The sequence below is a fragment of the Caretta caretta genome, chromosome 9, assembly GCF_965140235.1.
Source record: "Caretta caretta isolate rCarCar2 chromosome 9, rCarCar1.hap1, whole genome shotgun sequence".
NCBI classification, from domain to species: domain Eukaryota; kingdom Metazoa; phylum Chordata; order Testudines; family Cheloniidae; genus Caretta; species Caretta caretta.
Window position 1 is genome coordinate 32,286,870 of NC_134214.1, and position 22,444 is coordinate 32,309,313.

At 40.6% G+C, this 22,444-nt stretch overlaps 1 protein-coding gene across 4 annotated transcripts in view; it reads right to left on the reverse strand.

Annotated features, from left to right (window-relative positions):
* Positions 1-22,444, reverse strand: part of PLS1 (plastin 1) — a 90,857-nt gene continuing 68,413 nt past the window's right edge. For all 4 annotated transcript variants that reach the window (XM_048864706.2, XM_048864708.2, XM_048864707.2 and 1 more), the window contains 6 exons: positions 12,619-12,697; positions 10,456-10,570; positions 8,937-9,070; positions 5,729-5,852; positions 1,472-1,596; positions 1-959 (listed from right to left, as the gene is read on the reverse strand). In XM_048864706.2, the coding sequence (XP_048720663.1) occupies positions 824-959; positions 1,472-1,596; positions 5,729-5,852; positions 8,937-9,070; positions 10,456-10,570; positions 12,619-12,697 (713 nt within the window). In that variant the 3' untranslated portion in view covers positions 1-823. The remainder of the gene's footprint in view (positions 960-1,471; positions 1,597-5,728; positions 5,853-8,936; positions 9,071-10,455; positions 10,571-12,618; positions 12,698-22,444) is intronic.

Consider the following 22,444-nt stretch of genomic DNA (forward strand, 5'->3'; position numbering starts at 1 on the left):
TACATATAAGCTGAGTCCCCAAACTGGACTGACCAGCTGTTTATTGCTTTCTGATACAACAGTTTATGAAAGTTCAGATATTTACTCCAGCTGCAAGGATTAATATAGACACATATCTTCCAGTAATGTCCATGGTACACATTTGCCTTACTATTTACTGTTAGTCTTCACTTTGATGAAAGTTTTTTTACAAAACAACAAACTATCTGGTATATTTAGGTGTTTACTCCCATATGAAAGATTCAACAACAAAACACTAAATTCTAGACAATATGGTGATCACAGGTCCAAACTAGCTCCAATAAAGTCAGTGGCAAGACTCTCATTGACTTCAGCAGGAATTGGATCAGACCTTCAGAGAATAAGGCAATGATGCTGATCTTTGTTCAGTTTGGGGAAAATATAATAGTGTTTGAATGGACTTTCACACAGCTATGACTACATGTAAACAACACCCACAAAAATCAAAATTTATTTTCACAGCAGATCCTGAAACAACATTTTAAAAGCTGCTGATTCCTTTCAAACTATGAAAACAGTATGAACTAGGCTTGATTTACAAGATTTTTTAAAAAGCAATACAAGAATTTAACCTTAATTTGGTAATGAACATATTACCATAAATAATTCATGTAATATGAAATTGTTTGAATGAAACCTTCAATAGTATAAACAAGTTATTAAAATGTAATTAATGAATATATATCAATACTTGTGCATACGAATTTATCTCTGGTTTTATATCCATTAAACTTCAGAATCTTGTAAACTGTGAGGCATTTATCATGTTTAACATGGCAGAAACTTTTATTAAATGTCTAAATTATTTTATTTTGTTCAGTCCTCTTCCCATCAAGCATGCAAACACTGTCATAACCATTTTTGGCTTCACTTCTACTAGATCATCTGGCAGTGCATAAATACGAGCACCAATCTTTCGAGCAACTGAAATGGCATATCTTGAAAAAACGAGAGAAAATAATATTATTTTACTAGTATCTATTCCCTATGTTTTGAGACATACCATGACTATTAACACATTTTAATAAAAAGGTAAAAAATACACATCCAATCAATATTTCAATGTTGGGGAAATGAATGTAATTTACTGAATGAAAATAAGTATTAACAGTTGCACTGAGACATTTATTTTGCTTGACGTATTAACAGTTGTGCTGGAACATTTATTTTGCTTGAATCTACTGGAGCATTTATTTTTCTTAACTATTAGGGGCTATGTCAGACAATTTATATAACAACTTCAGTGGAGTTGCCAGTTTACAGCAACAGTGAATTTGGCGTGGTATTTTCAATATGCTAGAAAAAATGTCGAGAAATTTTACCATTTAAAATGTAATTTATCCATATCTAAAAAACAAATGTAGGTAAATATTATTCTCTTTTGATGTATCAATAATTCCAAGGCTTCATTTCTGTGCAAGAAAATATAAAATATGATTTAAACGCTTACTTAGCATTATTCAGTTTGTCTTGTTCAGAAAGATCTTCTCTCTTGACCATTTCTTGACGAATTGCTTTTGGTGCAATGGCATCTATTAAATCTAGTACAGGTAAACTAGTGCTAATAGATTTGTCCTAAAAGAAAGAGTTAAAGAATTAATTAATATTAATCAATGGGTTTTCTTTAATTCTCCTAGTAGTATTTTTACAATGCAAACTAAAAATCTATGGAAACCAAATATTTTTTTAAAGATAGCGTCATAGTTTATTCTTTTTACTACTTAAAGGCCCAATCCTGCTTTCCTTGCCTGTAGAAAACTTACGGTGAAGTCAGCAGGAGTTTTCAAAGATCAGCTTAATAATCCATGTAGTTTGTCTCTTTCAGAACTGGTACTGCTAAACAAATATGAACCGTTTGCTTCATTTAGTGACACCAGTATTGTTATTAACAGCAGTGACTGATCTTTTAGATTATAAGATCTTCAAGACAGCCACGGTTTTAATTTTATGTATTGGGCATATTGCTGATGCTAAAAAATCTAAATTTCTTTTTCCTAGTTAATAACCCTTACTTAGTTCATTACAGAATTGGCCACAAGCGATGTCTTTGGTGTGAGCTTTAAGGTAGAAATTGACCTGGGGTAAGTGACTGGTCTGTTGGGACTTAAACCAAACTGAATCTTTTGTGATCTTTGCTGTATAGCAACCAACTAAGTTCAGCTTGCCTGGGTGCCCAAGAGGACTGTCTGTGACTCCATGGTAAGACTGTTATAGTGCTTCAGGAGTTCACATTTGTTACTGGGTTGGTGAAATCTAATTACAGAACATATAACCCGTTTGGGCTCTCTGCACAGCTTTCTTGATAGTCTGTCCTGAGGCTGGCACTCATGATCGTGAACCACTCCAGACAGCATGACAAAGGCAAAGGTGGCCTCAGGGCTGCTCTAATTTGTGCCTGACTGCCAGCATTCTGAAAGACAGTTCTGGCAGCTAGGGGTTGATAAAGCTTAATGGCACTCAAGCCATGCCCTCAAGTTTATGTCATCTGGTCATTCCTTACACAGGGAACAGCCACAGTTGACCAGGTGAGCTAGCTTTATGGCCCTGTGATGGGATGACACCACGCCATGAAGGGATCAAAACTGGCTTAGAAGGGGCTACCTGACAGGATGGGCTACACCTGGGTGAGCTGTGGGGGAGGGGTGTGAGAGATATACAATCCTAACTGAACCTGAAGCCCAACAGGGCTTGTATAAAACCAGTGAGAGAAGAGCAGAAGGGGGTGGGAAGAGCGTCAGCTCTCACTCTCAGGGTTGAGAGAAAGGATTAGGAGGAAACCTAGGGAAAACAGCAGCAAAGGTGACACCACATGGATCTTAGCTGCTGATTGTAGGGTCCTGAGGCTGGAACCCAGGGTAGAGGGTGGGCCTGGGTTCCCCTACCAGCCACTGGTGGAGTGGCATGGACAGGGCAGTGGACTGTGAAGATCTGCCAGAAGCAGTTTGTTCAGAGAGACATAGATATCCCACGAGGCAGGGACTAGCCAAGCCATGAAGAGGAAGCGCTGCAGCTTGTGAGGCATAAAAGAGGCTGCAGAGTGAGAAATTGGGACAAAGGGCTGAGAAACTTCAAGTGGTGAGCTAATCCCAGATACACCACAAGACGGTACCACTGCAGTGAGTGGAGCAGACACTGTGACAGGCCCCTGGTGCTGCCCCTGAGGGGAAAAGTTGGTCCCCAATCTTTTCTTCAAAGGTGCAACTTTCAACTTCATGTTATATTTTTCTATTACATGTCATGCAGTTATATAATGGAAAAATCAGGGTCAAACCTCACTGAGCCCCTACACACTTGCCGAGTTCAACCTTTCCTGTGCAGTTTTCAAGTCTTCTGTTTCTCTCCGGAAACAATCATCTTATGCTGTGGTATGACTCCCCACCTACAACCGTGCATTGTCCATTCATTAAATATTAATGCCATATAGAGGAGTTAACGCTAGTCAAACCAACAGTAACATCTGCACCAATTTGCTGTGGACTTTAGTTCCCCACCACCAGGGGATCATGCCACATCAAGGCATTGTTCCTCACCAGCTAGCAGCGCCCATTAAATGTTGCTGTTGAGATGCGGAAAGCAGCACAGCTGTTGTCTCTGTCTGTCTAGCCCTCCCTGCCCAAACATACACCTCACATGCCGTAGTTTTCTTCCCTCCACTTAAATAAGAAGAGAGAACACCATTCCCCATACTGCTGTTTTACCTCTTGCCCTACTTTTCAGAGTTCTCTCCTATTTCCAAGATAATAAGCTATTTTTCCCTATGTATAAATAAATGACCAAACTTTGAAAGGAGTCCTAAGCAGTCCAAGTACTATTAAAGCTTCTTTTAAAAAATCAGAAAGTTATTGCCTGAATAACATTTCAGTGTACGTAAGTATTTTCATCTTTTCCCCTTTCTCCTAATGGAACTATTTCCTGCGGCCAGTTTATGGCCTAGTCTGTCTAATTCTAGAATTCAGATAGAAACAAAATTCTCAAAGTACTAAGATGTGCTTCCTTTTAACCTTAAAATACCAGGTGCCTCTGCTGCATTTGCTTCCTTCCAGCTGTTACAGCATATGAGCAGCCTAGTGCAAGATGAGTCAAGAGATCAATCAGCCGGAGGTGCCAAAGTGGGAAGCAGTTTGCTTCATTCCCTAAGAGGCTCATCATATAATCCAAGTGATGTGCCTGCCCTCACCAACCAGATTAACCTAAGGTTTCCAGTTCACTCCAATTCTCATAGTGCCACCAGAATCTGTGCATTTAATCATAGCACTTCATTAGTTTGAGGAGATTAAGCTGATGTGTGTCTCCCCAAATTCAGAGGTCAAAAAATCTCTGTAATTCTAATTACTTGGGCGGTTGCCAGTCCAGCATGGTTCTGCTTTAATGGTCTATAATGAATTTCAGTGACCTATGACCCTCTCTATTCTACACATGCATGCTGTTTGGTTTTGTTGGAAACCCAAGACTGAAGAAAAATTCAAATAATAAATGTCTAATTATTCTTACTGATGCATGTGTATATAGAACAGTCAGTATTTTTTTTAAGTGGAGGGGGAAAAATATGTCAAGTAATATCTCCCTAGATCAAAAATCAGACACTGAAAAAATACTTTTCAGTAATTTTTATGACTTAGCATTGTCAGACCAATCAATTTTTAACAAGAGTTTATTAATGAAGATAATGGGCCAGATTCTCTTCTCATTTACACCTGATTTATACCAGTGTTATTACTGATTTACACTGGTTTAAATGAGAGGACACTCAAGCTCACAGAGCAGGAACTGATGTCAAGGACTGGATAAATAATCTTCCCTAATGAAAATTGGACATTTTGTTGAGCAAAATCCTTGCATAACTGTGTTGCACAACATAGTGAGTTCTAAAATATTTAAATAGCTTGGCTCTTCATCTCCTACCGTGGCCAGCATAGATGCCTAATTGTTTTAAAGTGTGCATTGAAGTTACATGCTTACTGTGGGGTTACACTGGTGTGCAAGTGTGGTTATCAATCTATCATTTCAAAAGAGAGAGAGAGATAAAGACACTCTTGAGTGATTGGGCAGATGTGTATTAAATGCAGAAGGATAAACTTTTTCTATCAGTTTTCTCCTTTTCCATTTGGCAAATATATTTCCCCTGTGTTTTTACAAAGTACAAGCTGACATTGATCTGTTTTGTTAGGTCTGCTGTGCATTTGTAGAGGTGTCAACAAATTGGTGACTACTGTTTGTGGTTAACTTGTGCTCCCTCTGCTGGTTCTGCTACAGCACAGGAGAAAATAGTTTCAAAGGGCTGAAATATTTCAAAAGTGATGAGAAATTATTTCAAAACAAGATGCGTTTTCAAAATTGTACTCTATATTTGTATCCATAAGTTTCAGGGTGCCCAAACCTCCATACCTGCACAGGCAAATCAGGGAAGTGTCTAGTTAGCCACACTGACACATGGAAAATTATTGACAAATTAAAAGCCCCTTTGAAAATAATTTGGCTTTATAATCTTACATAAGTAGTGACTATCATTTGATTTTGCTTTTCATTTCTTATCATGAGAGTTGTGGAACATTTTTGAAGATAGAATCCAAAAGACATTCTTTTATCAGATTATGCCAATTGAAGGTAGAGCCAATGTTGAACCTAAACTATATGGCACGGTCCCTTTAAAAATCCCATATCCCAATACATTTACTTATCTTCTGTCCTGATGTAGACTCTTGATTACCTTGAAGCTGGTAATTGAGGTTTTCTTGTTTGCATTTGCAAGAGTTTGATTCACCCATTTAATAATAATTTCATCATTTACTTTTTCCCCCTCTCCAAGGTCTGATAGTACATTCAGAGTATACCTATAACCAAAAGAAAACAGTGTTTGACTCTAAAAATGAAATAAAGAACGATTCTCTGTTCCTAATATTATGCAGTAAAAGATAGTAAAATATTTCTTCAGAAGAGGCCTATGTACAAACCATTCACCTTTACATCTTATTTTACACTGTAAGCTATTTTTGGAACCTATTTTTCTACTTCAAAAATATTTTGTTAGCTGTCACGAGCATATAATTATATTCCAGATATCATACTATCCACCATCAGATTTTCGACATATATTTTATTTACCATATCATAACAAACTTCATTTGGTGAAATTAAATGGTATATCAATTTGACTTCTAATCACTTTAAAAAGTGAAATAAAAGTCATGTAAATATACTGCCCCTAAATCTCTATGCCAATTTTTGTGGCTTAGAATCACATTTTTCTTTTATAAAAGAAAATTGAAATTATTATACAAGAGTATTGTACAACTTCCTGCTAGATCTACTAGGAGGACTTTGATTTCACAAACATAGATCTCAGTCTTGCTCTGGGATCCACCAGAGTGAATCACTGCTCCATACAATAAGGGGAATTGGGAGTAAAGTGAAATAATCTACTTTATAGCATTAATGCTGTCCAAGGATGGTGTTTGTCATAGGCACCGGATTCCTCTGGGCCTGGGAGGTGCTCACCCCAGCCCTGCCTCTTCCTGCCTCCACCCCATCCCCATTCCACCTCTTCCCTCTCCACCCCAGGCCCTGCCCCCCACCCTGCCTCTTTCTGCCCTGCCCCACCCCACCTCTTCCCGCCCAGTTTCGCCCCCTCCTGCATGCCGCGAAACAGCTGATTGCGGCGGGTAGGAAGCACTGGGAGGGAGGGGAGGCACTGATCGGTGGGGCAGCAGGCGGGCAGCAGGCACTGGGGGGGGGGGGCGGGAGCTGCTGCCAGTGAGTGCTAAGCACCCACTAATTTTTTTCTGTGGGTGCTCCAGCCCTAGAACACCCATGGAGTTGGCACTTATGGTGTTTGTTTTGGTTTGGTGGGGTTTTTTTAAACTATGACTTTTTAAATTCTTGTCATTATTTCTTAGTCCATAAACCAGTTCTTCAACAATGGTGCATTGTAAAAATTCTGAATTTCAAATATGTAATGCCGGGATTTTTCCAGATTTCCATTACCAGCCAATACATACAATTGCACAAGAAAAAACATTCAGAAATAACTGTTTAAGAAGAAATAGGATCATCTTAAGGAGAGATATCCAAGAGAACTTTGATCTAATGGAGAATTTTCATTTTGTTCCAACAATTGGTATGGCACCCTGGCACCCCCTTATTCACTGTTGTCAGATAATTAGGATATGTTTTGCACAATCGTATGTGAAGTTATGAAGTTTGGCTTTGTATGTGTTACTGAAACATATTATGAGGTTGAAAACACCCACAAGCAGCCTTTCAGATACAACATTAAAAAGGCTAAACCATGTTAATGACTTCTTAACACACAAGCACAAGAAGTACCCCAGAACTGAGTAGAAACCTCTCAGAGATAACACTACACAGTGGGAACTGTTTTACCCATGTCACAGCAGAAGTGCTTTCCAGCAAGTGAAAAGAAGATATAAAAGGGGGAAATGACATCATGATGGTACCTCACTCCCCCTACAACACCACACCTGGAAACACCTGAGGAACAAAAACTGAAATGGGGGAAGTGATGGTCCCAAGCTAGAGGGATTTCTAGACTGTGTATGAAAACCTGAGAAACCCAAGCTGCAAAGCAAAGGCAGCTTGTGCCTTAAGAATCTGACAGCCTGTTTATCACTCAGGGTGAGAATGTGCTAATTCATATCCTACCTATCTAGTATGTTAAGCTCAGTTTGCGTTTTTGTTTATTTACTAGGTAATCTGCTTTGATCTGTTTGCTATCACTTATAATCACTTAAAATATGTCTTTTCATAGTTAATAAATTTATTTTATGTTTTAATCCAAACCAGTGTACATTTGACTAAGGTGTCTGGGGAAAATCTCAGCTTGGTTACCACAAGTGTGCATGGTCCTCTTCACATTGAGGGAGAGGTGGACCGGGTATTAAACCCATATATTAGCCAGATTTGACCTGGGCAGGACAGTGCTGCTCTGGGGTCTTAGGCTGGGAGGCTGGTGGTTAGAAAGCCTGAATTTAACTGCAGCTGGGTGAATCCCTACCTGTGTGAATGTTGGTGAAAGTGAAAACTTGGAGGGCTTTGCAGCTCGTCACAGCAACGTAGTGTGAGAGAGAGCCCAGGCTTCTGGGTCAGAGGGCTCAATGGTACCTCAGTTCCAGGTGGCACCCCTGGGGGAACCTGTCACAGTTGGTTCACTATTTGTTGTACACTCAGTATTTTTGCAGTTTTACACAATTCCATAATATGGGACAGATCTTTGGGTGGTATAAACTGCCATAGCTCCATCAACTTCTATTTAAATAAGTACAATGAAAGGACTGTTGACAGTGTTGCTGCCTTATTTCTATGTGTTGATGATATTTTCAGAAAGCCAATACATAAGTACTTTATGGGACAGGGGAAATTTTGGACCTGACATCATTGATGGTGGTTCTTAATTTACAAAAGGCCAAGATTTTTCTGTTGAATTGAAATAATTAAAAATGTTAAGAATATAAACAAGCTGTATTACTAATTTTGATTTCAAAATCAAGATAATTACTTCAACAAGAATTTGAACTGAAATTATTTAGATTCTGCTTTAATCTGCAAAATTATTATTTTAATTTTGGTGTTAGTGAAATAGGTCTTGATTTAATTTTATACAGTACAAAAGGCTAGGTTTCAGTCTTAAACAGGGGGAGGACTACTGTCCCTCTTTAATACTTCCAGTAGCATTAATTCATACAGAGCACAGTAACAATGAGTATTTCACTGCAGCATACTGTATATTTCTGTAATTTCTAGGCCCAGATATTTCAGTCTTCACCGCAGACAGGGGAATTTAGCCCTTAGATTATGAAAAAAATTTGCAGACAGGATGCAAAAAACTGACTAACTTGTCATGGTTTTGTATGGATACCATTAAGCTCTGCATGCATATAACAATTGCAAAAACTCCTCACCTTCTCATCAGCTGCCACACCAACGCCAACGTCAGAGTTGCATTGCCATCATTTAGGTCCTGTCCAGCAATACCAACCAGGGAGAATTTGGCCTTTGTCTTCCCAATTTCCACTGCATAATTACAATTCTCAATCTAAAAATGAAATGTTTAAACTTTATAGATATGAAAAGTATTAATATCACATATAGGCTTAATAATATTTTGAGCAATCTTGTCCCAGTGTTACCCATGCTGAGACTGGGGACCATGTAAGGTCCGTTAACTCTTTCAGAACTACTTTTAAGTCATTATACTGCTGCACCATTTTTGAAGATCAAAATACAAATATATAAGATTCCCGTGACAATCTTATTCCCAGCTGAATGAATGAAAACCATAGGTGCTGGAACTAGGGGTGCAGGGGGTGCTGCAGCACCCCATGGCTTGAAGGGGTTTCCATTGTATACAGGGTTTACACTTTGGTTCAATGGCTCTCAGCACCCCCACTATAAAAATTGTTCCAGCACCCCGATGAACATTACATTTGCATTCTCTGTCTGACAGAGCTGAGCACATGGAGTCAAAGTGACACCTGGTGTAAGCCGTTGCATCTCCACTGAAGTCAATGAAGTTGCACTTGCATACATCAAGGCTGAGTTTGGATCATAGAAAAAATAAGGAAAAGACAGACCTAGGCTTAGGAACTTGGAGAAGGGTTATGGAATTCATTGTAAAATGTAAGATCCTAATGATAGGTGCTGAGATTCTAAAATATAAAAGAAATGCTTCCGTTATAAATTAATCTAAGTGAATGTATCCTGTGTTGTAATCTAAAACTGCCAATGTACATGTAAAAAAGGAGTTCTCATTTCACCATACTCCAATCATAATGGTCTTTTCTGCCTTAAAAATCTATGAATCTGAATCCTAAACAATCAGAGTGAGTCTTTTTTATATTTAACATACAAGATCTTTACAGAATTGTTTAAATAACAGCTAATCAATACACTTGTCTCCATTTTTGGCATTGCCATAATCATACAACTGACCAAAAAACTTAGATTTTGCAAGGTCTGTACAAACTCAAACAGCCTGATGTAAAATTGCACTGTGAGGGAGCATCCCACACATTAACCCACTCTTCAAATATCTAGGTCCTGATTTTTTACTTTTCACAAGGATTCTAATGTGAACAAATATTAGTTTCTGAAGTAACTCAAGTGTACCACACTGAGCAGAACTCATACAGCATAGACTAGCATTAATAAATTAAATGAATTTTCCCAGCTTCTCATACTACCAAAAAGTGGTGTGTGTAAAAACCAACAAGATACATATAGCAAAAATACTCCTTTTTCCTTGGGAAAATACCCTGTGGTACTTTTAAGCAGGATTGTCCCAGTAAAACTGAAACATATGGCCAACTTAACTAAGAGCTAACAGTCCAGGGACACAAGCTCACACAATTCAAGATGATACAATACAATGCACTAGTAGGTGTCCATTATAACTGAATGCACCACAGAATATTTACTGACTTTTTTCATGTTACCACCAAGTGCAGGATACGGAGGTTTGTTAACATGGTTCCATTCTACTGGCACACGAATCATTTCATACAGCTGGAAGATCACTAAAGCGTCAGCAAGGTCACTAAATCAAAGCAGCAGAAAAAGAATTGAGAGTGCTTTTTAAGTATATTAACAAGAATATGAGACCCCTGAAAATGAACAGATGAGAGAGAGTGCAAAAAAGAAATTCCACTCACATAAATAACAAAACCAAACCCTGCACCAGTCTTTGAACAGGTTTCTCCACATTTAAACCTTTCATTGGTTGATCCCTCCCATAAGTTAAATTAATTTCACAGTTTTGTTATTCTCACAACTCTCACTGAATAGGTAGGACCACTGACTGTCCCTAGATATTGAATTTATAGCTGGTATAGGAAAGCAACCACTAATAGTTAAGGTTGCCAAACAGTTGCCATTAAAATCCTCCATTTTGAGTTGTTCAGACCTTTCTGAAACATTCAAGGCTGAAATTCTCCATGCTTGGTTTCTGTCCATAGGTGAACATAATTAGAAAGATGAAGCAAAAACAGTGTCTCAGCCTTTGAGTAAGAAGAGAGTTAAGAAAACTATTATTTTCCCAATTATAAGTAGCATTCCTATTTTTTTTAAACAGACCTACATTTGGAAATTAGTCATTAGTTGTAGGTGTTGTCCATTTTAAAACAATCTATACTATAGACAACCTCACTTTATATGAGTTATAAAACAAAATGGGCCAATGAATCCTAGCAACATGAACACATGGAATCAGGTTTTACCAACAACATTTAAACATATACACATCATTGTTGCTCCCTATATTACTTTTTCAAATTGCTTGGATATGATCTAACTGCCTGCGCAGCACAATTTCAAAAATGATGAGAAATGTCGGAAAAGTAAGTGGATTTAAGTTTTTTAATCCCCTATGTATTTGAAGATTTCCTGAGTACAAAAGTTCCTATTTAAACTCATTTAAGCTAGTAATAGAATAAACATTAAAATGTTCACTATAGTTAGTCTCTGTGAGACATAGCAGAGGGAGGAAATCCTTGTCAGTGTTAAGTATACCTTCCAAGATTTGGTTCTTTTAGGTGAATGTGAAGGTTTAGCAAATCAGCTTAGATGCAACAGAGTATGAAAAAGCATGAGCAGCTCTTAACTATTTGAAGGAAGCCTGCAATACCTTTTCTAGTTAGCTTGCAGATATTACTGTGAAATGAGTGGAGGTTAGCCCCGTGAGCCTACCATGATCACACCAACTGCAACTCCTCCTAGTCTACTATGTCAGTATCTATATTTTCCCAGTTAGTTCAGAAAAGATCTTAATTGCCTACATCACTTACTGAAACAATGAATAATAATATTTTGCACTTTCTAGTTTCTTTCATCCAAGGATCTCAGAAGTCTTTTATAAACCTTAAATCTCACCAAAATCCCTTGAGATAGTTTAAATATTATTATATCCTTTTTACAGATGAATAAATGGAGGCACACAAAGTGTTTGTATATGGTAGGCTTTTTTGCCCAGGACTTCCTCCTGGAGCTACTACCTATACAGATTCACTGGAGGTAACAGTAATAGAAGATCGGAGGCGCTGGAAACAACAACTCTTTTAATCATCATGTCATATAGTATAGTCATCCACCCCACAACAGCTGCTTATGCTATGGAACCAGAGAAAAGTGACAGAGTTGGATGTAAATTTCCTGACATAGTTGACATTTACTTTTATCATTTAATAGTTAACACTAATTCTCATAACATGTTTTGCTTGTTGCACAAACAGAAATACCATTGTATAGTATGAAACCCTTTTATCTCAGAACAATTAACACTTACCTACTCTTAATTCCTGACATTCCATATCAGGTTCTGGGTAACACCTAAACCAAATGTTTTAGACTAGCCAGTGCCCTACTTGCAAAACTCACTGCAATAGGCTCAGTACTTGATTTTTGCTTTTTAAAAAAATATTAAGTAATGCTGTTTTCTATTATTTATAGTTCTCTTGGAAATGCAGCTTCACTTTCTGGATATTGTGTTTGTGGGGTTTTCCAGTGAGACATAAATATCTATTTAATTGCATCTAAAAGAGCTAATGACTAAATCAATAACTAAATAAAAATCAGAACTCAAAGTTTTACCTGTACAAGTGGTTAATATATGGGTTTACACCCAGAGAATTCATCCAGTTCCGGAATGTCGTCTCTTCCTTACTTTCTCCTATAGCAATAGATGTAATCCATATTAATGACTTGGAGAAGATGTCTTAAGAGGCCAGGTTTAAATCATTTATACACATACAACACCAAAAGTTATTCTAAATAGTTCCTATGGTACAATTTTTTTCTTGAAAATGAGTGTATCTTTTCTATAGGAATAATCTCTGTTGGCCAAGGGATTGAGAAAGTCCTGACACACTCAAGATCTCTGGATTCTAGACACAAGGCCAGACACATCACAGGGAAGACTATGAAAATATATTTTTCTATAAAAATGTTTTTCCATACAATACAATATCAGACATATTATTGGTTTGTATTTTAGACATTTAAGATTTGTATTGTGGAGCAAGTGCTGAGGAGTAATAACAATGTTAATGATCAAGTGAAATCCAACAGAAGATAGTTTGGTTGATACTGTGATAAACAGCATGTTTAAATCTGTTTTAAGTTGCATCTGTCTGTCAAAGGTATTTCTAGAGCACTTATTGTCATGGTATCTTAATTCCTTAAAGACAGTACAACTTCTGTCCTCTCTGCAGAGAGCCCCAATATTTGCTGCTTCTACATACAGTACAGTAACTCCTCACTTAACATTGTAGTTATTTTCCTGTGGTGGGGTAGTCACCCCACCCCCTAAGAAAAGGGCTGGAACAGGCCTTTTAAGGCTGTGCAGACCAGCAGCCAATCAATAAAGGCCTGTGGAGGGCCGATCAGGGAAAGGAAGAGGCAGCTAATCAGGGCTGGGCGAGGCTCTATATAAAGGCGGCCTAGCAGAGAAGAAGGCAGTTTCTCCCTGACTAGTGAAGGAGAAGGACAGGCTCCTGAAGCAAGGAGCCAACACCTTGGACAGAGCACTGCTGGGCAGGCTTGGGGGAGCAGGAGAGGGCTCCAGCCCTGTTACCTGCTAGGCTGCAGACCCTGCTACAAAGGGCTAAGAAGGTGCACAAGGCCATAGGGGAAGTAGCCCAGGGAAGAATCGGTGGACAAGAGGGGAACAAAGGAGGGCAGAAAGAGGCTTCTGCTAGAGGGTCCCTGGGTTGGGACCCAGAGTAGCAGGTGGGCCTGGGTCCCCCCCCTTCCCCTGCACCTGGCTATGGAAGACAGTGGCCAACATGGACTGCAACTTGCCCCTGAGCTAAGGGGCTAGACTTTGGGTTCTGGTTGGCCATTGAGGCAGGAGCTAGTCCCAAATACTGCTGTTAATGCCCCCCCTCTTGGAAGGGGGTGAGTCTGGAGTAGGGGGTGCTGCCGGAGGGCAGTGTCCTGAAGTGGACACTGCCAAGCGGGGAGCAATGTGGGTCCCAGGGCAGCAGAACAGACAACGGGCAAGACACCATGCACTGAGGATGCTCTGCAGCAGACAGAGCTAATTCCTGGAACAACCAGTGGGAGGCGCCAGTGGTGGTGAGTCTTGACCCCATCACAGTTCCTGAAAAATGCAACTTTAAGCAAAATGATGTTAAGCGAATCCAATTTCCCCATAAGAATTAATGTAAATAGGGCGGGTTAGTTTCCAGGGAAACTTTTTTGTTGGACAAAAGAGAGGTGTTTATATATATATATATATATACACACACACACACAGAGTATAAGTTTTAAACAATTTAATACTGTACCCAGCGCAGATGATTGTGAAGCTTGATTGTGATGGTGGAGTCAGAGGGTGGGATATTTCCCAGGGAATGCCTTACTGCTAAATGATGAACTATCAATTGGCTGAGCCCTCAAGGGGTTAACTCGTTGTTAATGTAGCCTCACACTCTACAAGGCAGCAGGAATGGAGGGAGGGAAGACAACATGGCAGACAGATGCACACAATGTGTGTGTGAGAGAGAGATGCGCATTTCCCCTTTAAGTACTGGACACCACTCTTAAGTACACTGCCTTGTTAAGTTAATCAGTAAGCTGAGACCGTAGCAGCTGCTGCCAGGAAGCTCCCTCTGTCCGTAGCCCTGTTGTGTGTCCCCCCCCTGCTCTATGGAGATGGAGTAACCGGGAGCAGGGGGACACCCTGATATTAGTCCCCCTCACCTCCCCCTCCCCAGCAAGCAGGAGGCTTGGGGAGCAGCTCCAAGGCAGAGGGCAGGAGCAGCACGTGGCAGTAGGGGAGGGACAGCTGAACTACAGGCAATTGATAGCCTGCTGGGCAGCTGCTGCACAGGGAACTTAGGGGAGCGGGGAGCTGATGGGGGGGGGGGGGGCTTCTGGCCCACCCTGGTTCCAAGCCCCCACCAGCTAGCTGCAATGGGCTGCTCTTCCTGCAAGCAGTGGACAAAGCAGGTGGCTGCCAAACAACCTTAAAGTTGTGCAATGCTCCCTTATAAACGAGCATGTTCCCTAATTGATCAACAATGTAACAACATTAACCGGGACAACGTTAAGTGAGGAGTTACTGTACTTCCCCAGCAGGAGCTCAAAGCACTGGGGACATGATCCTTGCCCTTGAGAGACTTTTCCAGTGCAATAGACCTCACTTTTTCAGTTTGCATGGCTACAGACTTAATATGACAGCATTGCATTGGTGAAGATGTCTTCCCAACCAAGAGGGCTAGATCCTTCTTGCAGTTTTAAATGGCAACTTTGCTTCTGGGGAATCCAGAAAATTCTGTGGAAAGACAAATCTGCGCTTTCCACAGATTTGAATTGTCCTCATTTACCTTGATGACTAGTACCTAGTCATCATTAAGGCTGCTTTCCCACTCTGACAGAATGATTTACCAGTCTACTGTTTTTCCCTGCTACTTGTGGAGCTACCCTTCCCATGTGCACTCTTTTATTTCCCTACTTCCTCTCTCATTAATCCTTGTTTATTGACCAGGAAGTACCTGGTATTCAATACTTGTCCTTGTGTACCTTTTCATTAAACATCTGTTACACTACTGCTGATATAATACAGCACATGCCATTTGCTTTTCAATAAATAGCACATTTAAGAAATAACAAACACCTATGTGCCTGGAAAATACTTATTATTCTATTAGGATGATCGACAGTACACAAGTTAGAGCTTTTTCCCCCCACTCAGGGATGTTTTTATTTAAGAGAGATTAACTATTAAACAAACAAAAAGCAAATCAAAGCTTTGTTCAGATGCTGCTGCATTCAAGTTCTGTGACTCGGGATAGTTCATGTTACTGAGTTTGTTCAAACTGGCTTAAACAACAGCAGAAGAATCTCATTTGGTCTTGTAATTAGAGCTGGACGGAGGACAATTCCATTTTGAAACAAATGTTAGAGGTTTTGAAATTTTTTTTCATTCTCCATTGGAACAAATTCAACACCTTTCAGATGTTTTTTGCAAAATGGAATTGTGTCAAAATGACCATCAGATTAGAAAGGTCAGGTTTTTTTATTCAGGTGTTTCTCCAGTCAACAGTGACAAGAGAGCCCCAGATCTCAGAAACCTGTCCATTAAAACATCAAAAATGATACATCTCTGTGAAATGTGTCAGCTTTGATGATACAACGTATTCCGACAAAGTAAGTTTAGTCAAAAATGTTCTAACCGGCTCGAATTGTAATTAGTATTGGGATCAATTTTAGGCACATGGGAAATTTACAAGACTCTCATTCTACAGCATATTTTTTTAAATTTCGGGGGCTTTCAGTCATGTGTAATTCAGTATTCCTGGTTTCACTTTCAAACTTATGGTTACTAATAAAAACCTACCCCAAAAAAAGAAGCAATTATTAATAAATGTGTGCTAAAACAAAATGGAAACTATTTTAACACTCAACCCATTCCCTGCATTTCTGTCATCATTTCTTGTCAATTTCATAGTTGAAGGAATAGGTGGGAGGCTAAATGATGCCAAAAAGATGCCAGATTAGGTCTAAACAATTTGATCATACAACAGGACATTTATTTACAACTTTCCAATATTTTTCTGTTAAAAAAGCTCAAAACTAGAAAGACTACATATTAAGAACATAAGAATGGCCATACTGAGTCAGACCAATCGTCTATCTAGCCCAGTATCCTGTCTTCCGACAGGGGCCAATGCCAGGTGCTTCAGAGGGAATGAACACAACAGGCAATCATCAAGTGATCCACCCCCTGTCATCCACTCCCAGCTTCTGACAAGTACTAATTTAAGGAGAATAGAAATGATATATTCTGGACTTAAATCCCTTTTTGGATTAGTGGAGATTTTAAGACTTACCGATCTCTTGGTTAGTTTGGGGTAACTAATCAATTCCTGACTGAAATGTAGGACATTGGTCCATTCCCAAGACACAAGTCAAATGCTTCCAGGAAAACATACTAAGGAAACATAGATACTAAAGGAAATATTGAGCAATTCCACTCACACTGAGAATCTTAAAGAGCATGCTGAACACTGTCAAAAGAATCCAAACCAGACAAACAGGAGCAATAGCGTGCAAGTTGGAAAGTGCAGTTCTGACTAGTAGGAATTCAGGAACTAAAAATAGCTTACTATATTTAATATGCCACTCTAAAAAAGATCCTTTATGATGCATCACCTAAGAATCCTTAAGTTTTCCAGGTGGCTGAAAATTGACCAGCCGTTTTTCCATTTCCTTGTTAAAAAAAATACCTTGTGAACAACTGTAGGGGCATATGTTCTGCTACATGGTGCAAAAGAAAGTCAAATCATGGAAAATCCACAGAAATGGGGCATGGAGCCATCCAGAGGAGAAAGATGGCCATGAGGTAGCTTCCGTCATATCACATTGCCACTTCTCTCCTCTCTGACAGCATTGTACTACTCAGCTGAGTGAGGAGTAGCCAGGAGGATGGTCATAGGTGTCCAAGGAATAGCTATTTAGCATGGTACAGTTCTCTCTCTCAGTGCAGCAGAACTTTTGGTGCAATTTGCATCATAAGTTACTATTGCCCTGAGCAGAAATAATTTCCCCTCTGTGGCTTTAACAGCCCATGGAAGGAGTATGAGCTGCCAGTTGGCCAGGCAGTGACAGCACAGCAGAGACAAAAGGCATACTGGGGGGAACATGGATAGGCCATGTTTCATTGGACAGAGATTTTTAGGACTCAGCCTTCTATGAGAAATGAAAGCCCTGCCCCCAGGTGTTTTACTTTCCTGACAGATCCCACTCCCAGAGGGCACGATGCAAAAGAGCAGTAGCCTAATAAAGTCCATGCAACTATGGGGGTCAGTGCTTTTCTTCTGTGCAGTTTTATATGGGAAGGAGAGCATCTTGAAAGGGCCTGTCCTTTGTCCCTATACATGCAGATCACCACAGAGATTAAGCATTATCCAGTACATTGAAAGGAAGACCGAATTAATGCTCAGCCAGCTTTCATTAACTTAAACTCAAACAACACAGGAAAGGACAGGGATGACTACACTCTGCTCTTTTAGGGCAGAAATAATGGGAAATATTGGGAAAATGTGGGAAAATAATGGGAAAAAAACTAGGGGGAAATAATCACTAGTAGGAAGGGGAGGAATTTAAAGCAGGAAAATGAAGCCTTTCCTGAAGGTGTATAGTTGAAGTTTCAACCACCCTCCAGCCAACTTTTCCTAGGCTTTAGATCCTGGATCTTGGAAGGGTCCCACTGTGTGGGTAATACCCACACAATTCTGTTGAAATTCCACAGAAAGAAGCTAGATGGCATTTGTATTGAATTGAGGAAGTCTTGCCCCCATGTTATAAATGCATTATGTTGTATCTGGGTTTTTCATGATTGTGACGGCATATTAAAACAAAGACAGCAGTGTAAGAACAATACAAAACCAACCAGGAGAAAAGTGGTTATAGTAATAGAAAAATCAAAAAGGTTTCAGGACAAATACATTTATGGAGTATAGAAAAGTACTTAATACAGTACCTACATTAGGAGGGGTCAAATCTGCATTTCATGAAGCAAAATAGGAAAGTGTTATAAATTATGAGTCAGATTATGACAGCCATCAATGACAAAACTATAAAGAAATGAGTGTTTTATCTTTTATATAACAATGCCGGGAGAAAAACAATACTGGTGTGAATGATGCTCATACTACAGTATTCAAGGGAAAATGAAGATCAGAACAAAACACTACCAATAACACCTTCTATTTGAAATATAGTTATTTTGATTATGCAAATTTATGTGACTGCATAGTTTTATTATAGAAAGGGGAGAAGAGAGAGTTGATCATTGCCATGATATAAATAACAGCATTAGGATTCTCTACAACTCTATAATATTCATTTTAGAGATGAAAAGTGTCAGGCAACTTTAACTCACATTACAAGACCTTGTATTCAGTTACTTATAATTTTTCCAAATTTTAACTGGTAAGGCTGAAATTTTCCATGCCAGATCTCTGGCTTGATCTAAATATTTTTGTAAAGTTTCAACAAAATGATTCAACTATTTCTGAGCATGAGGTTAGAGAAAATGTTTGTCCATGTTAAAGTTGATACAAACCATTTCAGTGAGAGAAGCTCTAGCATCTCCATGCTTTGGTACAGAGACTTGAAATTTGGCAGAGGTGTTACATTAGCATGGGGGATGTGCCTTGTGCCATCCATGCAAAAATCCACCTGAATGTGGCCAAGTTTTGAGTCTCTGAAAACTGCAACTCATTCAAGGTTTGTTAAAGTTTGGCAGCATTACTCTCTGAAGATTCTGACTGCATTGAGCATATTCCATCTCCACAAAGCTCCTACATGCCAACTGCACTGAGCATGTGCCCTCCCTATGGAATGACTAAGCATGCTGCATCTCAAGTCTTGAGGGAAAGAGTAGGACTTCTCCTGCAAATGTTCCTTCTGGGTGTCAAGGATAGCTGTGGTGCCAGACACTAAAACTGAGAAGAGGGAGACTGTATCTTTTATGCTCTCAGTGCCCCCATGGTTGCCTGCCGGACAGCCTGGAGGAGAAGAAAGCAGCAACCTGACATGCTGGAATGCAGTGGGTGAGAAGTGGGGAGAAACACAGAGAGGCAACCAGAGACAGAGGGGCAGAATGACAAATCCAGACTGTGGGAGATAGGAGAAATGAGGGTCAGGGACAGGCTAGGCATGATGGGAGCAGAAAGGAACAAGAACTTGTAGTGGGAAAACAGGAGCAGAGAGAGGGATAGAGGGACAGTCTGGAGGAGATAGGGCAGAAGGGTCTCTAATCACTAGAGTGCACTCCCCTTCAGAACCAGGAATAGAACTCAGTATTCTGGAGCCTCAGTGTTCTTCTGCTGTGAGCAAATACTTTTGCTACTTTTGTATATAATTATATACAATATTAGAGATGGACCTGAATTCACACATCCCCAAACTTTGGGGGAGTATGGATACAGGGAAGAGAGGGAAGAGCATCTTCGCGAGCAGGCTGGCTAACCTAGTGAGGAGGGCTTTAAACTAGGTTCACCGGGGGAAGGAGACCAAAGCCCTGAGGTAAGTGGGAAAGCGGGATACCGGGAGGAAGCACAGGCAGGAATGTCTGTGAGGGGAGGGCTCCTGCCTCATACTGGGAATGAGGGGCGATCAACAGGTTATCTCAAGTGCTTATATACAAATGCACAAAGCCTTGGAAACAAGCAGGGAGAACTGGAGGTCCTGGTGATGTCAAAGAACTATGACGTGATCGGAATAACAGAGACTTGGTGGGATAACTCACATGACTGGAGTACTGTCATGGATGGATATAAATTGTTCAGGAAGGACAGGCAGGGCAGAAAAGGTGGGGGAGTAGCACTGTATGTAAGGGAGCAGTATGACTGCTCAGAGCTCCGGTACGAAACTGCAGAAAAACCTGAGTGTCTCTGGATTAAGTTTAGAAGTGTGTGCAACAAGAGTGATGTAGTGGTGGGAGTCTGCTATAGACCACCGGACCAGGGGGATGAGGTAGATGAGGCTTTCTTCCGGCAGCTCACGGAAGCTACTGGATCGCATGCCCTGATTCTCATGGGTGACTTTAATTTTCCTGATATCTGCTGGGAGAGCAATACAGCGGTGCATAGACAATCCAGGAAGTTTTTAGAAAGCGTAGGGGACAATTTCCTGGCGCAAGTGCTAGAGGAGCCAACTAGGGGGGGCGCTTTTCTTGACCTGCTGCTCACAAACCGGGTAGAATTAGTGGGGGAAGCAAAAGTGGATGGGAATCTGGGAGGCAGTGACCATGAGTTGGTTGAGTTCAGGATCCTGACACAGGGAAGAAAGGTAAGCAGCACGATACGGACCCTGGACTTCAGGAAAGCAGACTTCGACTCCCTCAGGGAACGGATGGCTAGGATCCCCTGGGGGACTAACTTGAAGGGGAAAGGAGTCCAGGAGAGCTGGCTGTATTTCAAGGAATCCCTGTTGAGGTTACAGGGACAAACCATCCCGATGAGTCGAAAGAATAGTAAATATGGCAGGCGACCAGCTTGGCTTAATGGTGAAATCTTAGCGGATCTTAAACATAAAAAAGAAGCTTACAAGAAGTGGAAGGTTGGACATATGACCAGGGAAGAGTATAAAAATATTGCTCGGGCATGTAGGAATGTTATCAGGAGGGCCAAATCGCACCTGGAGCTGCAGCTAGCCAGAGATGTCAAGAGTAACAAGAAGGGTTTCTTCAGGTATGTTGGCAACAAGAAGAAAGCCAAGGAATGTGTGGGCCCCTTACTGAATGAGGGAGGCAAACTAGTGACAGAGGATGTGGAAAAAGCTAATGTACTCAATGCTTTTTTTGCCTCTGTTTTCACTAACAAGGTTAGCTCCCAGACTGCTACGCTGGGCATCACAAAATGGGGAAGAGATGGACAGCCCTCTGTGGAGATAGAGGTGGTTAGGGACTATTTAGAAAAGCTGGACGTGCACAAGTCCATGGGGCCGGACGAGTTGCATCCGAGAGTGCTGAAGGAACTGGCGGCTGTGATTGCAGAGCCATTGGCCATTATCTTTGAAAACTCGTGGCGAACCGGGGAAGTCCCGGATGACTGGAAAAAGGCTAATGTAGTGCCAATCTTTAAAAAAGGGAAGAAGGAGGATCCTGGGAACTACAGGCCAGTCAGCCTCACTTCAGTCCCTGGAAAAATCATGGAGCAGGTCCTCAAAGAATCAATCCTGAAGCACTTGTATGAGAGGAAAGTGATCAGGAACAGCCAGCATGGATTCACCAAGGGAAGGTCATGCCTGACTAATCTAATCGCCTTCTATGATGAGATTATTGGTTCTGTGGATGAAGGGAAAGCAGTGGATGTATTGTTTCTTGACTTTAGCAAAGCTTTTGACACGGTCTCCCACAGTATTCTTGTCAGCAAGTTAAGGAAGTATGGGCTGGATGAATGCACTACAAGGTGGGTAGAAAGCTGGCTAGATTGTCGGGCTCAACGGGTAGTTATCAATGGCTCCATGTCTAGTTGGCAGCCGGTATCAAGTGGAGTGCCCCAAGGGTCGGTCCTGGGGCCGGTTTTGTTCAATATCTTCATAAATGATCTGGAGGATGGTGTGGATTGCACTCTCAGCAAATTTGCGGATGATACTAAACTGGGAGGAGTGGTAGATACGCTGGAGGGGAGGGATAGGATACAGAAGGACCTAGACAAATTGGAGGATTGGGCCAAAAGAAATCTGATGAGGTTCAATAAGGATAAGTGCAGGGTCCTGCACTTAGGACGGAAGAACCCAATGCACAGCTACAGACTAAGGACCGAATGGCTAGGCAGCAGTTCTGCGGAAAAGGACCTAGGGGTGACAGTGGACGAGAAGCTGGATATGAGTCAGCAGTGTGCCCTTGTTGCCAAGAAGGCCAATGGCATTTTGGGATGTATAAGTAGGGGCATAGCGAGCA